Here is a 19,409-nt window from a genome sequence, read left to right as displayed (position 1 = left end):
CCATTGTTTTTCTTTTGGGGACTACATCTTGACAAACAAGCTGAGGTCTTCTCTAGCAAAGGAGGTGGTAAAAGACCCATAGGGTGCTTCACAGGAGGCTGAAGCTTGTCTCATGAAAGGTGTGATTTCATACCCTGACTTAATTCCCCAAAATACTGCTTCCCTTTGCCTTGCCCAGGAGGAAGGTTGGAGCAGGAGGTAGGTCAGCAGCCTTTCAAGGAGTACGTGCTACCTGCAGAGGCCAGCAGGCTCTGCCTTGCTGCCGGTCCCCTGCACTTGTCTCCTTCCAGCTGCTCAGTCCGAGTCCCCCCTGGGCTTTGTGCACTGGCCCATTCCAGTGTGGGCCCAGGAGAGCGACTCCTTTTGTGCTGCAGTGCTCAGAAAATCAGGTGCCCAGGTTCAGCAGTGATGACATTCCCAGAGTGGCTGAAGAGCCCCCAGGGTCTCCCTGTGCGTGGAATGGGGATTTGGCACATTCAGGAACATGGAGATAAACAAGACTGACTGAAAAGCTGCTTTTATGTAGGTGGAGCACCAAAATCCAAAGATGAAAGGCGGATTCAAAGACTGGTTCTCGATACGTTATGTGGCTCAAATGCAAACTATGACCAAAAAAAATCAGAAAAAAGCCAATTACATTTTTTTCAATATTAAATCTTTATTATATACAAAAATATTTTGTTGGGAATTAACAGAATTTCATCATTTGTACATTAACATTTTTATGTTTGGCTGTGTTTATTGTGAAAATATTAGCTGTGAAAAAGACAAGGTGGGGGGGTCTTAGAAAACAAGTCACAATTTAAAAACATCCCACATAGTAGCTGACTTTATCAGTATGAAGTCACAATGCTAACAAGTCCCATATCCTAGGCCTGCTCTACAGTACTGTATTCAAACAATTAGGTACTAAATAATTTCCAGGTTTATATTAAAAAATTCAGCTAATGGTTAAGATTTTTCTTGTAGGAAGTTTTCAGCTAAAGAAGCTATTTTTTACAGGAGAACAGTTTGAAAGTTTTACAAATTCAAATCCAGGTTAATTTAATATACTGTAGAAATAAAAAAAAAAACCACAAAACAGAAAACCATGACAGATTCCAACTGGCAAAACCAGTTGTGAGAAGAAGCAAAGTAAGGAAAATCTTGGTGACAGAGTTCTAATACACATTTAAACCCAAACACAACCAAGATCCTACAGTTCTTAGCCCGGTGTGGGGTCGGAGAGCAGCAACTTTCTTGTGTTTTAAACCCCACAGAAGCAGTTCCCCTCCCTACACCACAGTGCACAAATGTTACACATGGGCAACACATGGAGGGTGGGGAAGGGATGGTCAACATGCATTTTCCTAGGGGGAAACAATGTATTTCAACAGTTACCTCCACACATAATTGTGTACTGTACAAAGCAGCTCTGTTCATTTTGCTTTATGCTATGGATCATGTGAGAGGTCAGGTAACAGAGAGATTGGGTTTTTGGAAGAGGCTCTGCTGTATTCAGGTTGGCTGCTTGTGGAGTAACCAACAGTTGGCTCATCCACAGGAACAACCAAAATTGCATGGAAAAGCATTAGCATGGAGCTAGTGACATAAAAAGGAAAAGGCTAAATGGGAGAAAGTGTTTCCAGGACTACTTTAACTCTGTTACCTGACCACTGTCCGAGCAGCAAAAGGAACTCCATATCCAATGAGCATAAGAAACAGTTCCAAATACCAAGGAAAAAAATTAATTTACTTCAAGTGTCATTTATTCTATAAACTATAAATATTGCTGAACCCCTGCTGAGTAAATTCCATTTGTAGGTGAAGCTATGTAACAGCCTTCACCAAGCTGGGGTTTGTTTTTAGGCCTGTACCAGTAAATCCCAGCTGCAGTACCAGCAAATGAGCTGAGAATTCAGCAGCTGACAATGTAACTGTGGAACAGTACCCCACTGCAGAGAATACAGGTAATTTAGTAGAATACAGGTAAAAATGCCTGAATTACTTGCAGCATTTACCCCCAAGTTTTACTTGTATGTATATATATACATATGGGTGTTTGTGTGTGTGGGCACAAGCACACTTTTAATTTGATTAGAAGCCAAAGCTGCCTGTAAAAATAACCAAAACTGATTATTTTACAAGTGTTTGCTATTTTTATTTTTAGGATCTGTCTTGGGCCTAAAACCAGTAAGTTATACAAATCCTAAATACTGATGTTCTTGTTAACTACTATTTCCTCTATAAGACACAAGTTGAGAATCCCAGACAATTCCCATCAGCCAGCCTGTTAAACATATGTGAAAACTAAGAAGAACAGGCCAAAAAAGAAGAAACCCAGGGAAAAAGAAAAAAGGGCCAGGACTTCACTTCAGCACTGTCAGTCACAACAGTCCCCAGAGACAGTAAATTAAAGTACCCTTAAGGATAGAACCCCTTTCAGTGGCCCAGGAGAGGTTTTTATTGCAGGGAGCGGAGGGTGCTGGGAGCTGAGGGGTATTTAAGGCAAGAGGCCCAGCAGACTACGAGTCTTTGATCCAGTACCCACCACACAGACACCAATAAAATGATCTCACCACTTCTGCAAAAGTAGCATCATGAAGTTTGGCAATAACCATGTGGTACTTGAACTCTTTGGAATTTGGGTGAGGCAGGGAACCCTGCATGAAGCAAACAGCCTGTACAGATGTGCACGACAGGGGACAGAGCCCCAGCTGTTGGTTATCCGAGAGCTGCACCCACAGGCACAATGGGCAACGGGGCAGCTGCTGCAGGAGGCACTGTCCATGCACTGAGACACGGCCTCAAGGTTCAGTGTGAGCAGAGAAGCAACCTACAGGAAGCCTGGATGGGAAACTATGGGATAGGTGAAGGGAGTTTATGTTCACAAGATTGGCTCATGCATAAGGACAGGTAAGAACCCAGTTCCTGATCTCTGGAGTGCTCTGCTTGATCACTCTCCACTGGTCCTTGAGCACAGCAGAGGCCAACTGGGCTCCAGGGGGTACCTAGCCAGGGATTTTCTGTGTTTCAGAGAAAGAAGTTTCCTATTTCTTAGCTGAATCACCCTCTTCAAAAAACAAAACCAAACCCAGGTTGATTTCCTGAGCACTGAGCTGCAGGCAATTTGTAAGCAAGTCACTTAGGTATGATTTTAGAAGATGCAGTGACTAGAGAGGATGAAGGAAAAAATGTCACAATTTGAGCTCAGCCAAGATGTGACAGTTTATATAAACACGAATTCAAAAGCAATGAGCTGATCTGCCATCCCGCTCCACAAAGCTTTTGTACAACTAAGTACACAGAGCTGCCCTGAGCCGAGAACACGGCACAAGTCACAGATACTGCGTTGGTTACGAGCTTGATTTTCCTTGCCTACAAAGATCTGTGATTCTGTTCCATGTTTACCTTTGTTGCAAAGGTTTGCAGAACATTTTGAAAGACTTTTATAAATCTATGCAAGATGATGTATTCCATTATAATTATCCCACTAAACTTGGACTGCATCTTGATGCAGAACCTAAAGCAGACCTGCTATAACACTTAGAGACAGCAAGGTCATCACCTGGGTACACAATGCACCGGAGTATTTACAGGAGAGTTGAGATTGGTGCACGCTTAAGTGAATTTTTGGTGAATTCAGGGAAATAACTTACAGGTCTTGGCATACTGACTGTACTTTTATGTATAACTTTTCATTCACAGGGCAACTACAGTGTTTCTTCTATAAGTCTCTATATGTACAGAATTTTACAGCACCTCATGCACTGTCCAAAACAGATAGAAATTACAGATAAATATAGACTTTTTTTTTAGATTGAAATATCTGTATATTTAGAAAAATATACATTAGTAAACACAATAAACCAGGTAGAGAAGTGTACCAGTTCTAAAGTCTCACATGCAGGTAACATTTCTGGATTAAGTCGTGATAGCTTAGTAATGTGATAACCAACATGAGCATTTTTTGTTTTACCATCCACATACATATACACAGACAACTATTTGATAATTTACTCTTCTAAACTACTTAAATATTTATCTTGTGATACATACCACATATCTTAAACATTTAGCAGCATCTTCACCTCGCTCATACACACCTATTGTACTCTTTAACAGTCAATGTAAAGTTTTCCTGTTAGTATCTGGAAAATGAATGTTTAGTACAGAATGAGATAACATGAAACCCCAGTTATTTTAGTTCCTCCAAAATACTCCAAACAGATGTTTTATGAAATGTTTTTGCTTGCTCAAAATGAGCCTCTCGTAGTGTCTTCTGCCCTAATTGCACAATGTACAGGCCCCTGTCCGACAGCTGACGCAGCACACCCTGGCAGGTAGGGACCGTCACTGCTGTGGATGCGACTGAAACAGCAGCATTTCAAGAACCTCCAAGAATATTCTTTTCAAAAAATAGTAACTGTATTCTCATTCCAGTCATTCTACCAGGTGGGGACAAACTAAGCAAAGTTTTTGATAAAAGTCTGACTGCCAAAACCCAAAACTACCAGGAAGAAACAAAGCGACCTCTCTCCCTCTCACCATTAAACAATCCAATGTGAACACTCAAGATTTAACAAACAGATGTAAGGGGTGTGGTGTTTGGGTTGTTTCCCTCCCCATCCTGGCACACAGACAACCAAATCAGACCTGCAGATACTTCCACACAATCTTTGTGCCAACCCAAGCAAGTCACCTTCTCTTACTGCTTCACAACTGCACTGCAGAATTGCTCACTGCCATCTACACCACCACCACCCAAGCTCAGCCAGCTCCTGATTTAAACCCACAGTGTGAGCCTGCAGCAAACATTAAAGCTTTAGGCTTTAGCAAATACATGACTATTCTGGAGATTGCTAACTAGGGAGACTCTCTTGACAGTATTCTCCCTGGGATGGAAACAGAATGAGCAGAGAGAAGCTTTCCTGACTAAACCTTGGTGGCTGTATTTCATGCGTTTGGTTCAGAAAATTTACAGAAAAAAGATGAAAATAAGTGATGTTTGCAATATGAAGTACTGGGGTGTGTAAACTGAAGAATCTTCTCATTCCATTCATTGGGAAAGAGTGAACTCAGCCCACTTTTGGCATCAGAAATAAGGGTATATTTCTAACTCATAATGAAAAGGCATCTTATCTGTCCAGACAGCATATCTTATTTACAGCATATGGAGGTGTCCCATGACACAGTACACAAACACAGTTCAGTCATGTTCAGCACAAAGTGCCAAAAGCAAACCACTGAAACAGCCAAGCAACAGCCCTGCTATCATTTGCTGCTACACACAACACGCCATCCAGTTCTCAAAGCAGCCTCTGAGCAACAGGATCACAGAACATGTCTCCTGGGAAAGACAACGACAAGTCCCATGCTGGTGCCACAACTGAGAGCTCTGCCAAACTTAAAAAAAACCAGAGAAAACACATCCTGGAAAGCATAACAATAAAAAAGCAGTGGTACAAATTTTCCTTCGAGAATTTCATATTCCTTCTGAAAGACATTTTGAAATCTCAGTATTAAGAGCCAAGAAGATCTCCTGTGCTACACACAAGTTTAACTAACATTTTCCACACACACACTGGGATTTCAAGTCTCCTCTGTCCCTCTTCCCCCACAACAACCAGCTTTACAGGCTGTGTAAAAACCATCTGTTGCATATGGGTGTTCTGAGGTTTTTTCAATCAGTTTTCCTCTGCTGCATCCACTCATTTTTTTTCTTTTCCTTGTGCACATAAAAGTCTTTTGAGAGCCACAGGAAGCAATGCTGTTTTACAGTGTCTAAGCCTGTCTTCCTCCAGAAATAGTTCTGAGGAAGATGCCTTTTGATAGCATTCCAGGTCACACTTTGGTGTTGAAAAGGAATCCAGAAGCCAGGTGCCTGCCACCAGATGGAAGAGGAATTAAACAGATGACTTCAGTTTAGACACCTAACGCAGTATGTGATGGTGAATGTGACTATATACAACAGCTGACAGTGTCACATAAAACATGGTCACAAAAAGAGCTCCTCTGAGCAACAAGCTGTATTTTCCTTCTGTTCTCATTAAGCAGAAATTTACATCAGCTTAAGTTTTGATCAATGAACCTGAACCTAACCTAATATAATTGATATCAATGAGCGTACTGGGGGGAGAATTGTCACTAAAAAGGAAATACACTGTAAACGAAAAAACTTATAAACAACATTGCTTTTTAGCAGTAAGCTTCCAATTCACAAACTACCTAATGAAAAATGCAATTAAAAACAATGTAAAAAAAAGCATAGAAATGCCATTACACAACACTCAAAATACAGCAGTTGATCACACACAAATATTTAAAAGATAATTTAGAACCCATCTAGACATCACAGGAAATGAAGCCACAGATCACTACACAAATACAGAACAATGTCCTAAGAAAAGAAAATTACCTTTTTTTTTTCTTTTTTTTAAGCAATGTGTTTTCACAAGCATGAATAAATAGTCCTAAACATTAAGTGTCACCTACAAGGCTCCACATTATCAGGTTCTCTCTGAAGCTACTTCACCATTATTCAAATTGCACTGAATTACCTTGCGTATGCCTTTCTAATGTCAGTACTTCAGCTGTAATGGGCTAACAGGTTGGCTCCCAAGAAAGCGTAATAAGCAGCTTGCAAGGTATTGCTCTATGTTATTTTAGGAGACAGATATAAGGGAATTACACAAAAGTTACCTAAATCAAGAGATATCAAGAACTTTTGAAACAACAGGAATGCACCAACATTAAGCTGAAAGCAGCTGGAGCAATGGACCTGTTTTTGTTACTGCTTTTAATATTTAAAATTCTGCTCCCATGAAATTATTATTTTTTGAAGAAGAAAAAAAACCTCAAAGAAATTAGTGTTCTTTCCTAATAAGAGCTATAGACTTTTGATCAGTTAAACACTGACATTAACAAATTTTACAAAAATTGTTTCAAGTATCCTTTTTTAATCACAGTGAAAATGTAAGACCAAGATGTAAATGTTGAAGTGAATGAAAGTTTCTTAGATGAAAAAGGCAAAGGTACTAAATCAAAACATAGAAAAATGCTTAAACGCATTTCCTTCATGTGATATGAATAGAAAGGTTATCTGTAAAAAGTTAGAAAAATTAAAATAAATTACATATTTAAGTACACTTTCTCTTCAACATTTTTATAAAAATTCAGAACAGTGTACTTTTGAATATACACAGAGTAAAAATGCACAGGTGCTGTAGGTTATCATCAGTATCTACATGTCACATTTGCTGCTGCTGACTTTATTTGTTACTTAAGCTCCTGCTGGAACAGCTCAATAGACCCAGCTGATGGGGACCCACTGGGGCTCCAGCCTCAGTCTCTCGATGGCCGTCTGCAGCTTCTCGAAGGCTTTGTCCAGGTTGTCATTTACAATGGTCAGGTCAAAGTAGTGGTTGTAGGCTCGCTGGATCCGGGCGCTCTCATCCACTGTTTTTTTCAGATCAGTGTCCTGTCCAAGAGATTTTTAAGGATTAGTGAATCTAAGTCTTACTAAAGATTTAAAGATAAGACTTGGCAAATCCTTTTAGATGCAGAAGAAGATCCCTCCAGTACATACTGCAACTGACTATTTAAAGCTAGATACCGCATACATTTTAAAAATAAGGGAAGTTTTCATTTATAATACATTCACACAGAAACTGAGCTAAAATACATTGAAAGGGCTAAAAAAGTTCTGAGCAGTGTCAATAATGTTAAATATGGCAAGCAAATGTTTGCCAATCTTGCAATTTTGAGGAGAATCAATAGAAGCACGTGAACTTGGGCTGGTGTGCACAGGGAGCAGTTAATCACTTTGTATGGGCAACTGAGGATCCAACCAGAATAAAATTAATGCTTTAGGAATGACTGAGTCAATCAGTTTTGTAAATATATATGTGTCCCTTTTATTTCTACAGAAGACACCAAAAATCAAAGATTTTAAATTAGGATGAAATGAAAGACAATTTCTAGCAGAATAAAGCTCTAAAATACCTTATGGCTCTTGGGCACAACATTTCAGCCTAGCTCACCTGACATCAGTCCCTCATTTGTAAACTACTGCTACGTTACTGTAGTCCTGACATGAGCTGCAAAATATGCAGGAAATTTATATTCCTACATTATGAAACCTTCATAAAGTGCCTCTGAGCACGTTTTTGTGTTTTGCTAGTCCTACATTCTTTAAAAGCTCCTCTCAATTTTTGCATAACAGCAGTTTTTTTGGAAGTAGTTATGAGATTTGTCTCCCTTTACAGTAATTATTTCAATATTTTAAAGTCCTGATACAGCTGTCAATATAAAAATCAAAATGAAAAACTAAGTTTGTCAATAGCCTTTCCTTCACAGTGAATGAAGGAAACAAGTAAATGTATGACTCCAAGAGCCAGACTTTTTATAATGGAATGGGTTAGGATGCTAGAAATAATACAGCCAGGTCCACTAACAAGCAAACTGTAATAGTTTAAATGACATTTGTTTTTCATTTTTTCAGGAAGCACAAGAATATGAAATAGCAAATGATACTCCATATACATGTGCAGGGATGCGATGCAGAATCCGTAAAGGCACATAAATGCAGATTTGAAATTTAACGACCCTCTTTATTATTCCTAAGAAGTCATACAGAGGCAAAGACGTCCCTTACGGAATCAAATATTAGGAAGTGCAGGAAATTATTTTTCTACTTGTCTGGACAGTTTTAACCTTGCCTTCTTGTATATGCACCATAAAATTCAGGGTTCTTTTGAGGCTGGAAAGAGGGATGACAGAGCATCCACGGATACTAGAATGCATGATAACCAGAACCCATGATTAAAAATTACACACTCATTCAGTGGAAATACTAACACACCCTCCCCACCCCCCCATTTTATAGTTTTGAATGCCCAGTCAGCATTTATTCACGATATTCCTATGAAGCTGCAGCACTATCATTATGAGCCATCAGCAAAACACAGCTTTTCTCTGCTGGGGAAGTTGAACTGCTCAATCTGGCTTTTTTTTCTCTGCTCCTGAAGCTGGGAAAGTTCATGCCCACACAGAGTATTTATACTTTGCTGCATTGGAGGAATCGTCTTATTTCCCTCTGCTACACATAGTGTCTAAGAAAAGGAGGGAAGATCTAATGAACAAAACATGCCCCTTTCACTTCATATGACAAATCCAAGGAAGTTCAGGGGAAGTTGTTCAACACTTCTTATTCTGGCAGCTGTCAGCCACTCTCAGTGCAGTGCATGCTGCTGCAGCAGCGAGAACAAGGACAACCTGCATTCTTGGGGGTTTTTTGTGTTTTGTTTTGGGGGGTTTTTTGATGGTTTGTTGTTAGTGAGGTTTTCGCTTTTTCCATTTTTGACACAAGCTGCAATATCTTTCCCAAGCATTACAGATTCTGTTTTTAAAGCACACCCATATTATTAAGACAAACAGGAACAAAAATTTGGGTGGGGAGGGAGATGGGAAAAGTCAAGGAAAGATATTTGCATAAAAGAACAATTGCCATCATGAAATATCTACCATTTGCTGCAAATAATCAAAGGTGACAGTTCCCAAAGTACACATTACAAGTAATTTTTGTAATCAACACTTCTCCGTAAGAGGTCTATTTTTAAGAAAGAAGCAATCTTCCTTATACATAGTATTTGATTAACTTCTACTACGTAATCAGCCAAAGTCTTGCCTAACTTTTCCTAGAAACATTCATTTCAGAACAAATTCCACCTAAAATGAATGATAAAGAATTTAAAAATAAAATGAATGGTAAAGAATTTTTTAAAAAAATCTAAGAACATCTTGTTCAAAGAAAACTAAATAGGAATTGATCTGCTTACAGTGAGAAGTTTGGTTGTAATTCCAGCATCTACCACAGCCTTGTGCATAGCTCGCAAAGTCTCCAACTCTGGAGCAGCAATAAACACCACATAGGGCATGAATTCTGAAGTCCTCAGTATTTTTAGAGCCTAGAAGCAAAGGGAAAAAAAAAAAAAAAACAACACCACCAAAGTTTGAGACTGACTCACCATATCTCCCCATTACTTAAGAGACACCACGAAACTCATCTGTTATGATTGGCAGAAATACATAGGTGAAGATTCTTATTTCTATTTTGGAAATTCCTACACTGCCTTTTGAAATGCTCAGCATCATTCTTTCCTTGGCTAAAAAGATTATTTATTACTCTGCAAGACTCCTCTTTCATGCAGAATTTAAGTTGGTTTTTTCCACTTTTCTAACTCATTCCAAGTAAGTGCCACAAACACAAGAATCCAGTTGATAATTGTAACCTTGAAAACAGATAAGAAACCTTCAAATTTGAAAGCATCTCTCTTCACCTCTTCAACATTATAATCCCATACTTGTTATAATAATAACATTATAAATCATATACCTGTGGATTTACGTCCAAGATGCAGGTCCTTCCTGTCTGAACAACTTCAAGGATGGAATCAATTTTGGTGCCATAAAGATTTCCTTCATATTCTCCATGCTCTAAGTATCTGCCAGCTTTAATATCCGTCTCCATTTCAGCTCGTGACACAAATCTGTATGCTTGCCCGTCTTTTTCATCATCCCTTGGTTTTCGTGAAGTAACTAAACAGAAAATTAGAAATATAAATTGAATGTTTTCATTTTATATTTGGAATATAAATATGAGATTGGACTGCCTATTAAGTCATAATACACATTGTTATACAGTTGTAATTGCTCCATGTACAGGTTTATTCTTCATTCTAGATATATTTTAGAACTGAGCACAGCCCCTCCTGTTCCCTTTATTGATATTGCTTCCTATATGTTGCTTACCCACCCATTTGCCTGTTTCCTTGGTCTTACTCCTTCACACCATATACAATACCCATTCATGTAATCTTTTTAAGTATTCACTTAATAAAATACTTATTTAAGTGACTTGGAAATCAAATGGAAGTTTAACTCTCAAATGCCAACCGAAAATAGAAGAGCACAACAAGATCTGCCCCATCCCACTCCCAAAACCTTTGCTCTCTGTATTTGCCCTGCTGTTCAGGGTAGAATTACCTGAGCTAGCTATAAAGAAAGTTAGCTTAAATATCAGAAGCAGCCCAGCCACCACAGCAGAATCTTAGTGGAGGCCAGCTAATGCTGCTTTCCAGGACAACTTCCCTTTTAAAGCAAGGTAAATTTCCTGTAGAAAGATTAAAGCCAGTATTTGAGTAAATCATGATCAGCTGTCTTGGGTATTGCCTACACTGTGCAGTACAGACATCACCTAAGCAAAAAAGTAAAAATAAAATTTAAAAAAAGTAAAATAAAATATAACATCATATTATTATTGACTTTGCTGACCTATCGCCATATTAACTACCTGCTACTTATATTTAATTAGATTTGAACTCTAGAACATATTAAACCTAACAGTCAATGCATTCCTTTGGTGATACTTCTATCATCCCTTGGTGAACTTGTTGAGACAAGTGGAAAGCAATCTTTCCCTTCCAGTAGTTCCTATCCACTTCAATCTTATAGAAAACACAAGTGCCAGGAAAAATGATCATCTGAAGCTGTTAAGAATAAATACGTTACTAGAACATCTAGTTTTAGTCAAGATTCTATGGAAAGATTAGAACTATAGTGGTTAATACAATACATTAAAAAGAATCACATATCAGTTTGCAATTAATTTTAGAGAGCAAGCTTTAACATCTTACAGCTAAGAGATGATTTAACAGTTCAGTTACCCACACTGAAGAAAAACCATAGCACCACATGCTGGATTAGAACTCAACACCAAGAACATGCTTCTCCCCATAGCACAGTGGATCAATTTCAGCCATTTCCCACCTCCCAAAACACATCCTACACAAATCTGTTTATGAATAACCTGGAGAATTTTCTTCTAATCAAAGACCAACTAAGTTTATTGATTATCCCACTTAAAATCTGAAGTAGAAAAAAAGGTTCTATATACAATAAACTGGGTATTGCATGTGCATGATTAGACTATCAGATTGGGAAAAGTTTACTTTTATGCCTTTGAAGAATGTTCAACAACTGTGTTGCATTACTTACATATCTTCAAGCATCTATATAGCATTTTAGAGAAATAAGTAATTCTGAAGGCTTTTTTGAAATAGAATAAGAATTTTAGAAGCAATAAAAAGCCTCTTACTATTTCGTCAATATAAAATAATGGAATTCCCAAGAGAAGATTTCTTTTAAAAAAGTAACACTGAGAAGTCAACCTGGTTATCAGGTCCACCAACCAATTTTAAGTGTCCTGGCCAGTTTTGATGCTAGAGATTCAGCAAATGAGAGTCTGGTTCTCTCATCCTGCACAATTCATCTTTCAGACCTGTCCCTCCTGCTATTGTTATCAGATCTATTTCTTGCCCACTGGAAACAGAAGGGCTGTTTTTGAACAGAAGACTGTTTTTGAAATTCTGAAAAGCACATGGCAGGAGAATAATAATGTAGCTAGAGTGGGCTTCTCTGGTCAGCAGCCAAACAGGAGGGAGGAGTTAAAAAAAAAAAAAGGTTAACAAGGAAAGTATCTGAAAGAAAGGCAAGAAAACATGCTTCAGGTAAAATAAGTTTTTTTCTGCTATTTATAGGAGGAAAATGAAAGATCATGTGCTTAAGGCTAGATATATTAAAATACAGTTATACAAATCTTGGAGATCACAAGCATTTACTTCAGTTTTATTGGAAGTTTGCTGCTTTTCCCTACATTTCTAAACTAAAGCAACAATTTATAATGCCTAGTCCACAGGTGGAAAACTAAAAGGCAGACCTGAGAAATTAGAAATTCCACTGGCTGTTCATTACAGCAGGCTACTGGGAAATTACGGAATGACCTCAGTAATGGATGGCAACTGACACTGAGGAAACCCAGACTGAAATATTGCACAGACAAAAACTGGTTTTCTGCAGCATCAGTGACATTTAAGTGCTAGTTACAAATGTTTCCATGGTCATATGTTAGTTCAGTTTTCTGAAAACAGGAAGAGCCTTATGTTTTCCCACTCTATACAATATTTATGCTCTGACAAAATCACTCCTACACTGAATCACCAGGATAAACATCCCGTACTTCCCAGTTAATCAAAATATGATATTACGATAGGAATGCTGACAACTTACATGGCACTGTAGTTCCAAATCTAGTAGGATTCAGCACAATAAACCTGTTCTTCAAACTCCTTCGCCCTACTCCTTGGGCCCCAATCAAGACCAGGGTTTTCCTCTGAAAAGGAGGCATTTTGGCTACTTCCTCATATATCTGGATTTCATGGCGATCAAATTCTACATTGAGAAATGTACAAAAAAACTTTAATACACACTCAGGGCTGTAAGAAAAAAAAAAATTAAGTAGTCCTGCTATTTATCAACAGACCCCATGTGAATATACAGTACTCAGAGGGCAATAAGTTTGATACAAGACTTCTAGCTTTAAATTTGTTTGGGAATAAAATAGTTATTCCTCCATGAACAGCATAAGGAGGAGAAAAGTCTTTTACTTCCAAGGAGAAAAGTCTGTGTTTGATCCAAAGGGGAAAACTGTGACTAACAATTAGTGAACTTCCACAGAATCACAGGATGGTTGAGGTTCGAAGGTATCTCTGGAAGGCATCTGGCCCACCCCAATGCCCAGGACCACAGCCAGACATTTGGTGAGTATCTCTAAGGAGGACAACTCCTCAACCTCTGTGGACAATCTGTGCCAGTGCTCAGTCACACTCGCAGTGGAAAAGGTGTTTTCTGATGTTCAGAGCCTGTGTTGCTTGTTGGCTCTTGCCCTATCACTGGGCTACTCTGCAAAAAGCCCACTCAGCTCCATCCTCTTTGCACCCTCCCTTCAGCTATTTGTACACATTGGTAGACCTGCCCTGAGCCTCCTCTTCTCCAGATTGAACATTCCCAGCTGTCTCAACTTTTTCTCATGGGTGAGATGCTCCAGTCCCTTCAACACCTTTGTATGTCCACATCTCTCTTGCACTGGGGAGGTGCCCAGTACTCCTAGGTGTGGCCTCACCAATGCTGAACAGTAGCGAAAAATCACATCCCCTCAGCCCCCTGGCAACAAACATTCCACTTTTTTTTCTTAACACCCAGTTTTTCTCTGATTTCCACCCACCAAATGATGTACTCAGCACAGCCATGTCTGCCCTGGTCACTATTGCTTTTAAACCATAAAAACTATCTGATCTATCAAACTTATAATCAAATATTTTACTGCTAATATTTAGCTTTGGATACACTAAACTCTGCAAGTTTTGACACCTAAAGAACTTTGACTTTCATTATTATGAAAGTTCAGTATTAGGAGATACCTGCATTTCTTGTAGTGAGATACATCATCTTTTTCTTTTTTTTGCTGCTTATTGTACCACAGAAAGGACCTAAAAATAAAAAATCTAGATTAACCCACAATTTCTTAAAAATTAATTTCCAAAGCTTATTTACATGAATATAGGAAATTTTAGATTAATACATTTATAAGGACTATTCTAGAATTGTATATATCCTAGGGCAAGAAATGACATCTATTTACAAACCCATCAAATGGTACAAGAAGAACTGAACACAGAAAAAATTATTTTTCTAGAAAAGAAAGCAGATGAAAAATTAATGTTTAGCTGATTAACTTTCAGTGCATACCATACAAAAAATTTTTAACAAGTGCACACTGCCTGTCCCGCCTCGTGCAGCTTTTCAGCACCAGGTGGCAAAACTGATTCATGTATCTTTGAACACTAAACAGAGACTTCACCCTTTGTCCTTCAGCAAAAGCCAAAATACAAAATTCAGCATTTCACAATAATCTGTGTAATCTCACACATCAGTTTTTCTATTATTCATGAAGGCAGGAAAAGCAAAAGAAATGGAGTCAGAGCAAAATCTATTCCTGAAATTTACTAAGTCTCACCTGAGTTGTCCCAGTCCCTCCTAACAAAAGCCTTTCTCTTCTCTTCCAGGAACTGGCTAGGAATTAGACCTGCACTTCCTCCTTCTTTGACATGACTAGCCTGGGAATAAAAAAACAAACAAATGATTATATTTAACTTGCAAGAAGCATTTTTCTCATCAACATGGTGTTGACTGATTTCTTCACTGCCAGTTTCTCAGTGGTGAGTATTGATACATTTACTACTGAGACTTAAATATTCAGAGTCAGATGTAAATATTAAAATTCTCCTTTACAGGAATAGTGTCTTGCTATTGAGTATAAAAATTCAGAAAACTTAGGTAAAATAGATGCAAGTTTCATTACTGGTTCCCATTATGTTGGAAAGCTCCTTCAGCCATAAAACTTTGGCATAAAATTCCCAAGTGGAATTCTCTGGCTCCAGACATTGAAGTCTCACGTGACAAAACTCAAGATTTTCTAGTATACAGTATACTTATTTCATATTCTTGAGCTGCTCCAAACAGGTTTCAGTGCAGTTTATTAACTGTCATTTCCCAGTGAATGCCAGTAACACATCCCTAATCATGCCTTCAAGCTTTTTGCACTAAGCAACTACAGATTTAAAATCTTACTAACTTAAGTATTCCCAGTAATGAATTGGCTAAAATTCTTGATAAAATTATTTCATGGCAAGCTCAATTCTCAGCAAGCTGAGAACACACAAACACAGTTATGAAGTGTTTAATTCTCCATAAATCTTTTGCTTGCAATAAATCCTTCTTTCGCTAACAGGAGATGTTTGCTTTTCATCAAGTTGTATGCTTTTATCTATGACTAACTGATTTTTTACAGTATGACGTTCTCATTAACAGTCTAGCATTTCTAGAAAGCTTGAGGAAAAACTAAATTTATTTTTCCTAGGGCATGATCTGCATAGCAATACACTATACTGATTTAACACATTTCAATTTTGCCAGATTGAGTGTTGAAGATTTATTTCTCCTGGACTCCCACAAGTTACAACTGGAGAGTTTAAAAGGCAATACAGAAGTCAGCATGAGAGCTAAACATCAAACTCCTCCAGAGTTTTAGAGTGTCTACATCTGAAACTAATTAAGTTGGCAGCAATAAGTTTTTAGCCTTTCCTCACACTTTTTGTTGTCTTTCTTTCTGTTATTATGGTCACTGAGAAGCAACAAAATTCAGCAGCTGCTTAGGTATATTGGAATATTTCTGTTGCTTTTAAAGAAGTCATATCTCTTGTTCTCAGGCAGCAGCTGGCTCTCTTCTGCTTGTTACCTTGCAGAGGGTGAGCAATGTAGGGGTTGAAAGGGAAATTAATAATGCTATAATCTTTGCCAGTTTTGAGTATCTCGGTTGAGAAAAGGGTCTTAAAAGTTCACTTGTTCCATTTTCAGAGGCACTGATAATATTTAATTCTGTGCATAGTGTCTTGGAAAAAAGAAACATAGCTAAGCACTGGATTACATTTCTACTGAAGGACTGAATGTAGAAATACCACCTTAAACCAGGATGAACTGTTAATATTTGAAATAGTGCCAAACACTGTGACTATGAGCATGCATGATACACAGCTCACAGACACTGACCACCACTGTAGAAATAAAACATACAGCCTCTCCAAACAGCTATTCTCACCCCCTTCAAATTCACAAGATTAATTTCTCTCTCTGTATCTCTGAGCACTCAGGAAGGGGTCCACTTCTTCCACACTTGCTGTCAGGGAAGGCTTACCACAATTATAGTCAAACTAAGACTTTTTTTCTAGAAATTGTCCACCTTAAATTGATTTGGGAATGTCCAGGCTTATGATACAAGAACAAAGAGAAATAAACACAACTAACAGTAAAATTTAAAACATTCCTTTTCCTTTAGTGTTTCAACTTCATATCTTTATATTAGCTTGAAGTTGGATTGCAGAGTAATTTTTTTTTTCATGTATCTACTGTTAAATGGAAGTAGATCATAATTTAAAGTGTTTATTAGTAAGGCAACTACTGATGCTTTTGAGTTTTTTATTTCACTTATTTTAATCTTTTTACCAACCTGCCACCAATTTGGATCTTCCCGGTTTACAATCTGAAGAATTTCTCCTTTAGAAAATTTCAAACCTGCTTCTTTGCATGGGATGAGGTTGTCATTGTATGGATTATAATCAAAATGACACTTCACAAAAACCTGAAATGTGTAAAAAGTAACAAAGCTTAAGCATTATAAAATACATTCTGACTAATCTATCTGTCAAACCGAAGTAATGTCTTTACCTACAGCATAAAAACTTTGACATGATCCAAGCTGCATTTGGCATGAAAAATACAATCTAGGGGGAAGAAGTTATTTACCAATTGGGACAGAATAATCAATGGTGCAAACCTTGGCTGAAGTAGCTTCATGATAAAAATAAAAAAAAATCTGTTCCATTTGGACATGATATTACAAAATACTAATTTTTGCATTTCACTGTATACAACTCAATTAGAATTCTGACTTTTAATTACTTAAACATACAAACAAATTATTGGAATGTGAGCACTTACTTAAAAGAATTACTTTTAAAACACTGAGTTCATGGCAAAAATAACAGGAGATGCAGCTGCTTAAGACTCAAATTTGATGAAGGGAAGAAACAGTAGGCTGCCTGACTGAACTGAAAACATCTTTGACTCTCTTTGTACCAGGCTGAGGAGCAAAGGAAGCCCTGCGCCTGCCTCAATAGAGCACATTCCCTCAGGCTCTACTCAGCGGAAGTACAGCCAGTTACAGCCACAGGCATTAATACCCACTACTTGAAGGAGCATCTTATAGGGTGTTTCAAAGGCACTGATTTTGCTCAGGAAGTCACTTCTGCCATGGAGAAATTGACAGCCTAGAGCAACAACAAAAGGACAAGGAACAGCCACCATCCAAGTTCCCACTGAAGTCAGTGAGTTCAAGCTTGTCTGTTGAACTAAATATGTTTCTGAATTCTGTTAAACTGACAATTTTAACATTAACCACATTATAAACACACACACACTTTGCTGCATGAAGTGTGAAGGTCAGGTCATCAGAGGTCACTTGAGGTAGAAGAAACGTGCTTTATACGTAGCATACAAATGCATAACAATTTTAGACACTAATTCGAGTTTTTTAGGCAGGCATATTAGGTGAATAAACTCATTTCTAAAATGTAATTAAAGGTAAATGCAGGTATCTACATTTTACTCTTCCTCCTAGCATTATATTCACAAAATTATCAAAATACGTCTAATCCAGAATCTTAGCGAATCTTACACAATAAAGTACTAAGCAGAAGTTCTTTTCACAGAATCATCAGAAATGTACGACTGACCTGTTGAGGAATGACAGTGTCTCTGTAGCTGGGGAGAATTTTCAAAGTGACACTTCCACTGATGTTTTTCAGCAGTTCTTGCAATTCTTTTGGATTGTTTCCAACCTCGTGGCCATTCACCTCTTTAATAATGTCCCCTACATGCAGAAGACCTTGCCGATCTATCATTCCTCCATGAAGAATTCGGGCTATTACCAGATCGTTGTTCTCCACTCTGAACGTGACTCCCTGAAAGAGATACATCACACCCAGTTCACAGTTTAACACTGTTTGAATTTCAGTTCCATTTTACCATTACCTCAAGCACAAATACACAGCTGTGGGATATTCCACCCACTCCAATGAAAACAGTTACAGCTCCTGATACAGAGAAGCATCGGGTGACACAGAAGTGCTTTCACACAAGGTTTTCATATGACCTGATTGCATGCAATCCTGCCATCTCATATCAAGATGTTGTGTTAGTCAGTTATGCCAGCAGTCATTCAGCCCAGTGACTGCCTAATCACTATCCCATTACTTCTTGGAGAGAATGGGATGGAATACATGAAAGTATCCTCCTATTTCAACCTCTCAATACTGAGCTTATCACCCATTAAATTACACAACATAATGAAAATAATTAAAACATAATGCAAGAAATCAGGTATGTGCAAGTGTTTTCACTAGCACTTTAAAGACATACCCTCAATTACTTACCAGTGGCTCTCCTGCTCTTTTGTGAATTCCAAGGATACGAATAGCATCTACTGGAACAACCTGGTTGTTCACTGAAGAATTATTGACTTCTGGACTAGAAGGAGGGGAATCATAACATTTTGAAGCCACAATATCATGTGCTTCCAACAGTGACTGCAAAGGAACAGAAAAAAATCTTTTTTGAAGTCATGAAATAACGGTTTGTGAAAGGATTTAGTGCTGAATAACCACTGAATCTGTCCTTTTGGTATCAGGTCATAATACTCTTACTTCACAAGAAATAAAGCAAAAACGGACACAGTAAGTGCTCACATGAACTGATAAGCCTATTGCCTTGGCAAATATCCTATCTTGTACATAAAAATGCTGCTTCTTAAGGAAATATAGGAGAAATGTAACTAAACTGGGGAGTAATGTGTGATGTTACAAGAGAAGAAGACAGAAAAAGGAGTACCTAAAATAGTCTTCCACCTAATGAGGCAG

At 38.0% G+C, this 19,409-nt stretch overlaps 1 protein-coding gene across 8 annotated transcripts in view; it reads right to left on the bottom strand.

Annotated features, from left to right (window-relative positions):
• Positions 1–638: 638 nt before the first annotated feature.
• Positions 639–19,409, bottom strand: part of MPP6 (membrane palmitoylated protein 6) — a 63,100-nt gene continuing 44,329 nt past the window's right edge. For all 8 annotated transcript variants that reach the window (XM_038123446.1, XM_038123435.1, XM_038123472.1 and 5 more), the window contains 9 exons: positions 18,927–19,079; positions 18,228–18,455; positions 16,943–17,074; positions 14,894–14,993; positions 14,298–14,366; positions 13,108–13,269; positions 10,376–10,578; positions 9,819–9,947; positions 639–7,459 (listed from right to left, as the gene is read on the bottom strand). In XM_038123446.1, coding sequence (XP_037979374.1) covers positions 7,283–7,459; positions 9,819–9,947; positions 10,376–10,578; positions 13,108–13,269; positions 14,298–14,366; positions 14,894–14,993; positions 16,943–17,074; positions 18,228–18,455; positions 18,927–19,079 — 1,353 coding nt within the window. In that variant the 3' untranslated portion in view covers positions 639–7,282. The remainder of the gene's footprint in view (positions 7,460–9,818; positions 9,948–10,375; positions 10,579–13,107; positions 13,270–14,297; positions 14,367–14,893; positions 14,994–16,942; positions 17,075–18,227; positions 18,456–18,926; positions 19,080–19,409) is intronic.

The sequence above is a fragment of the Motacilla alba genome, chromosome 2 (genome assembly GCF_015832195.1).
Source record: "Motacilla alba alba isolate MOTALB_02 chromosome 2, Motacilla_alba_V1.0_pri, whole genome shotgun sequence".
Classification (NCBI taxonomy): Eukaryota; Metazoa; Chordata; class Aves; order Passeriformes; family Motacillidae; genus Motacilla; species Motacilla alba.
This window is presented reverse-complemented; position numbering and strand designations above follow the sequence as displayed.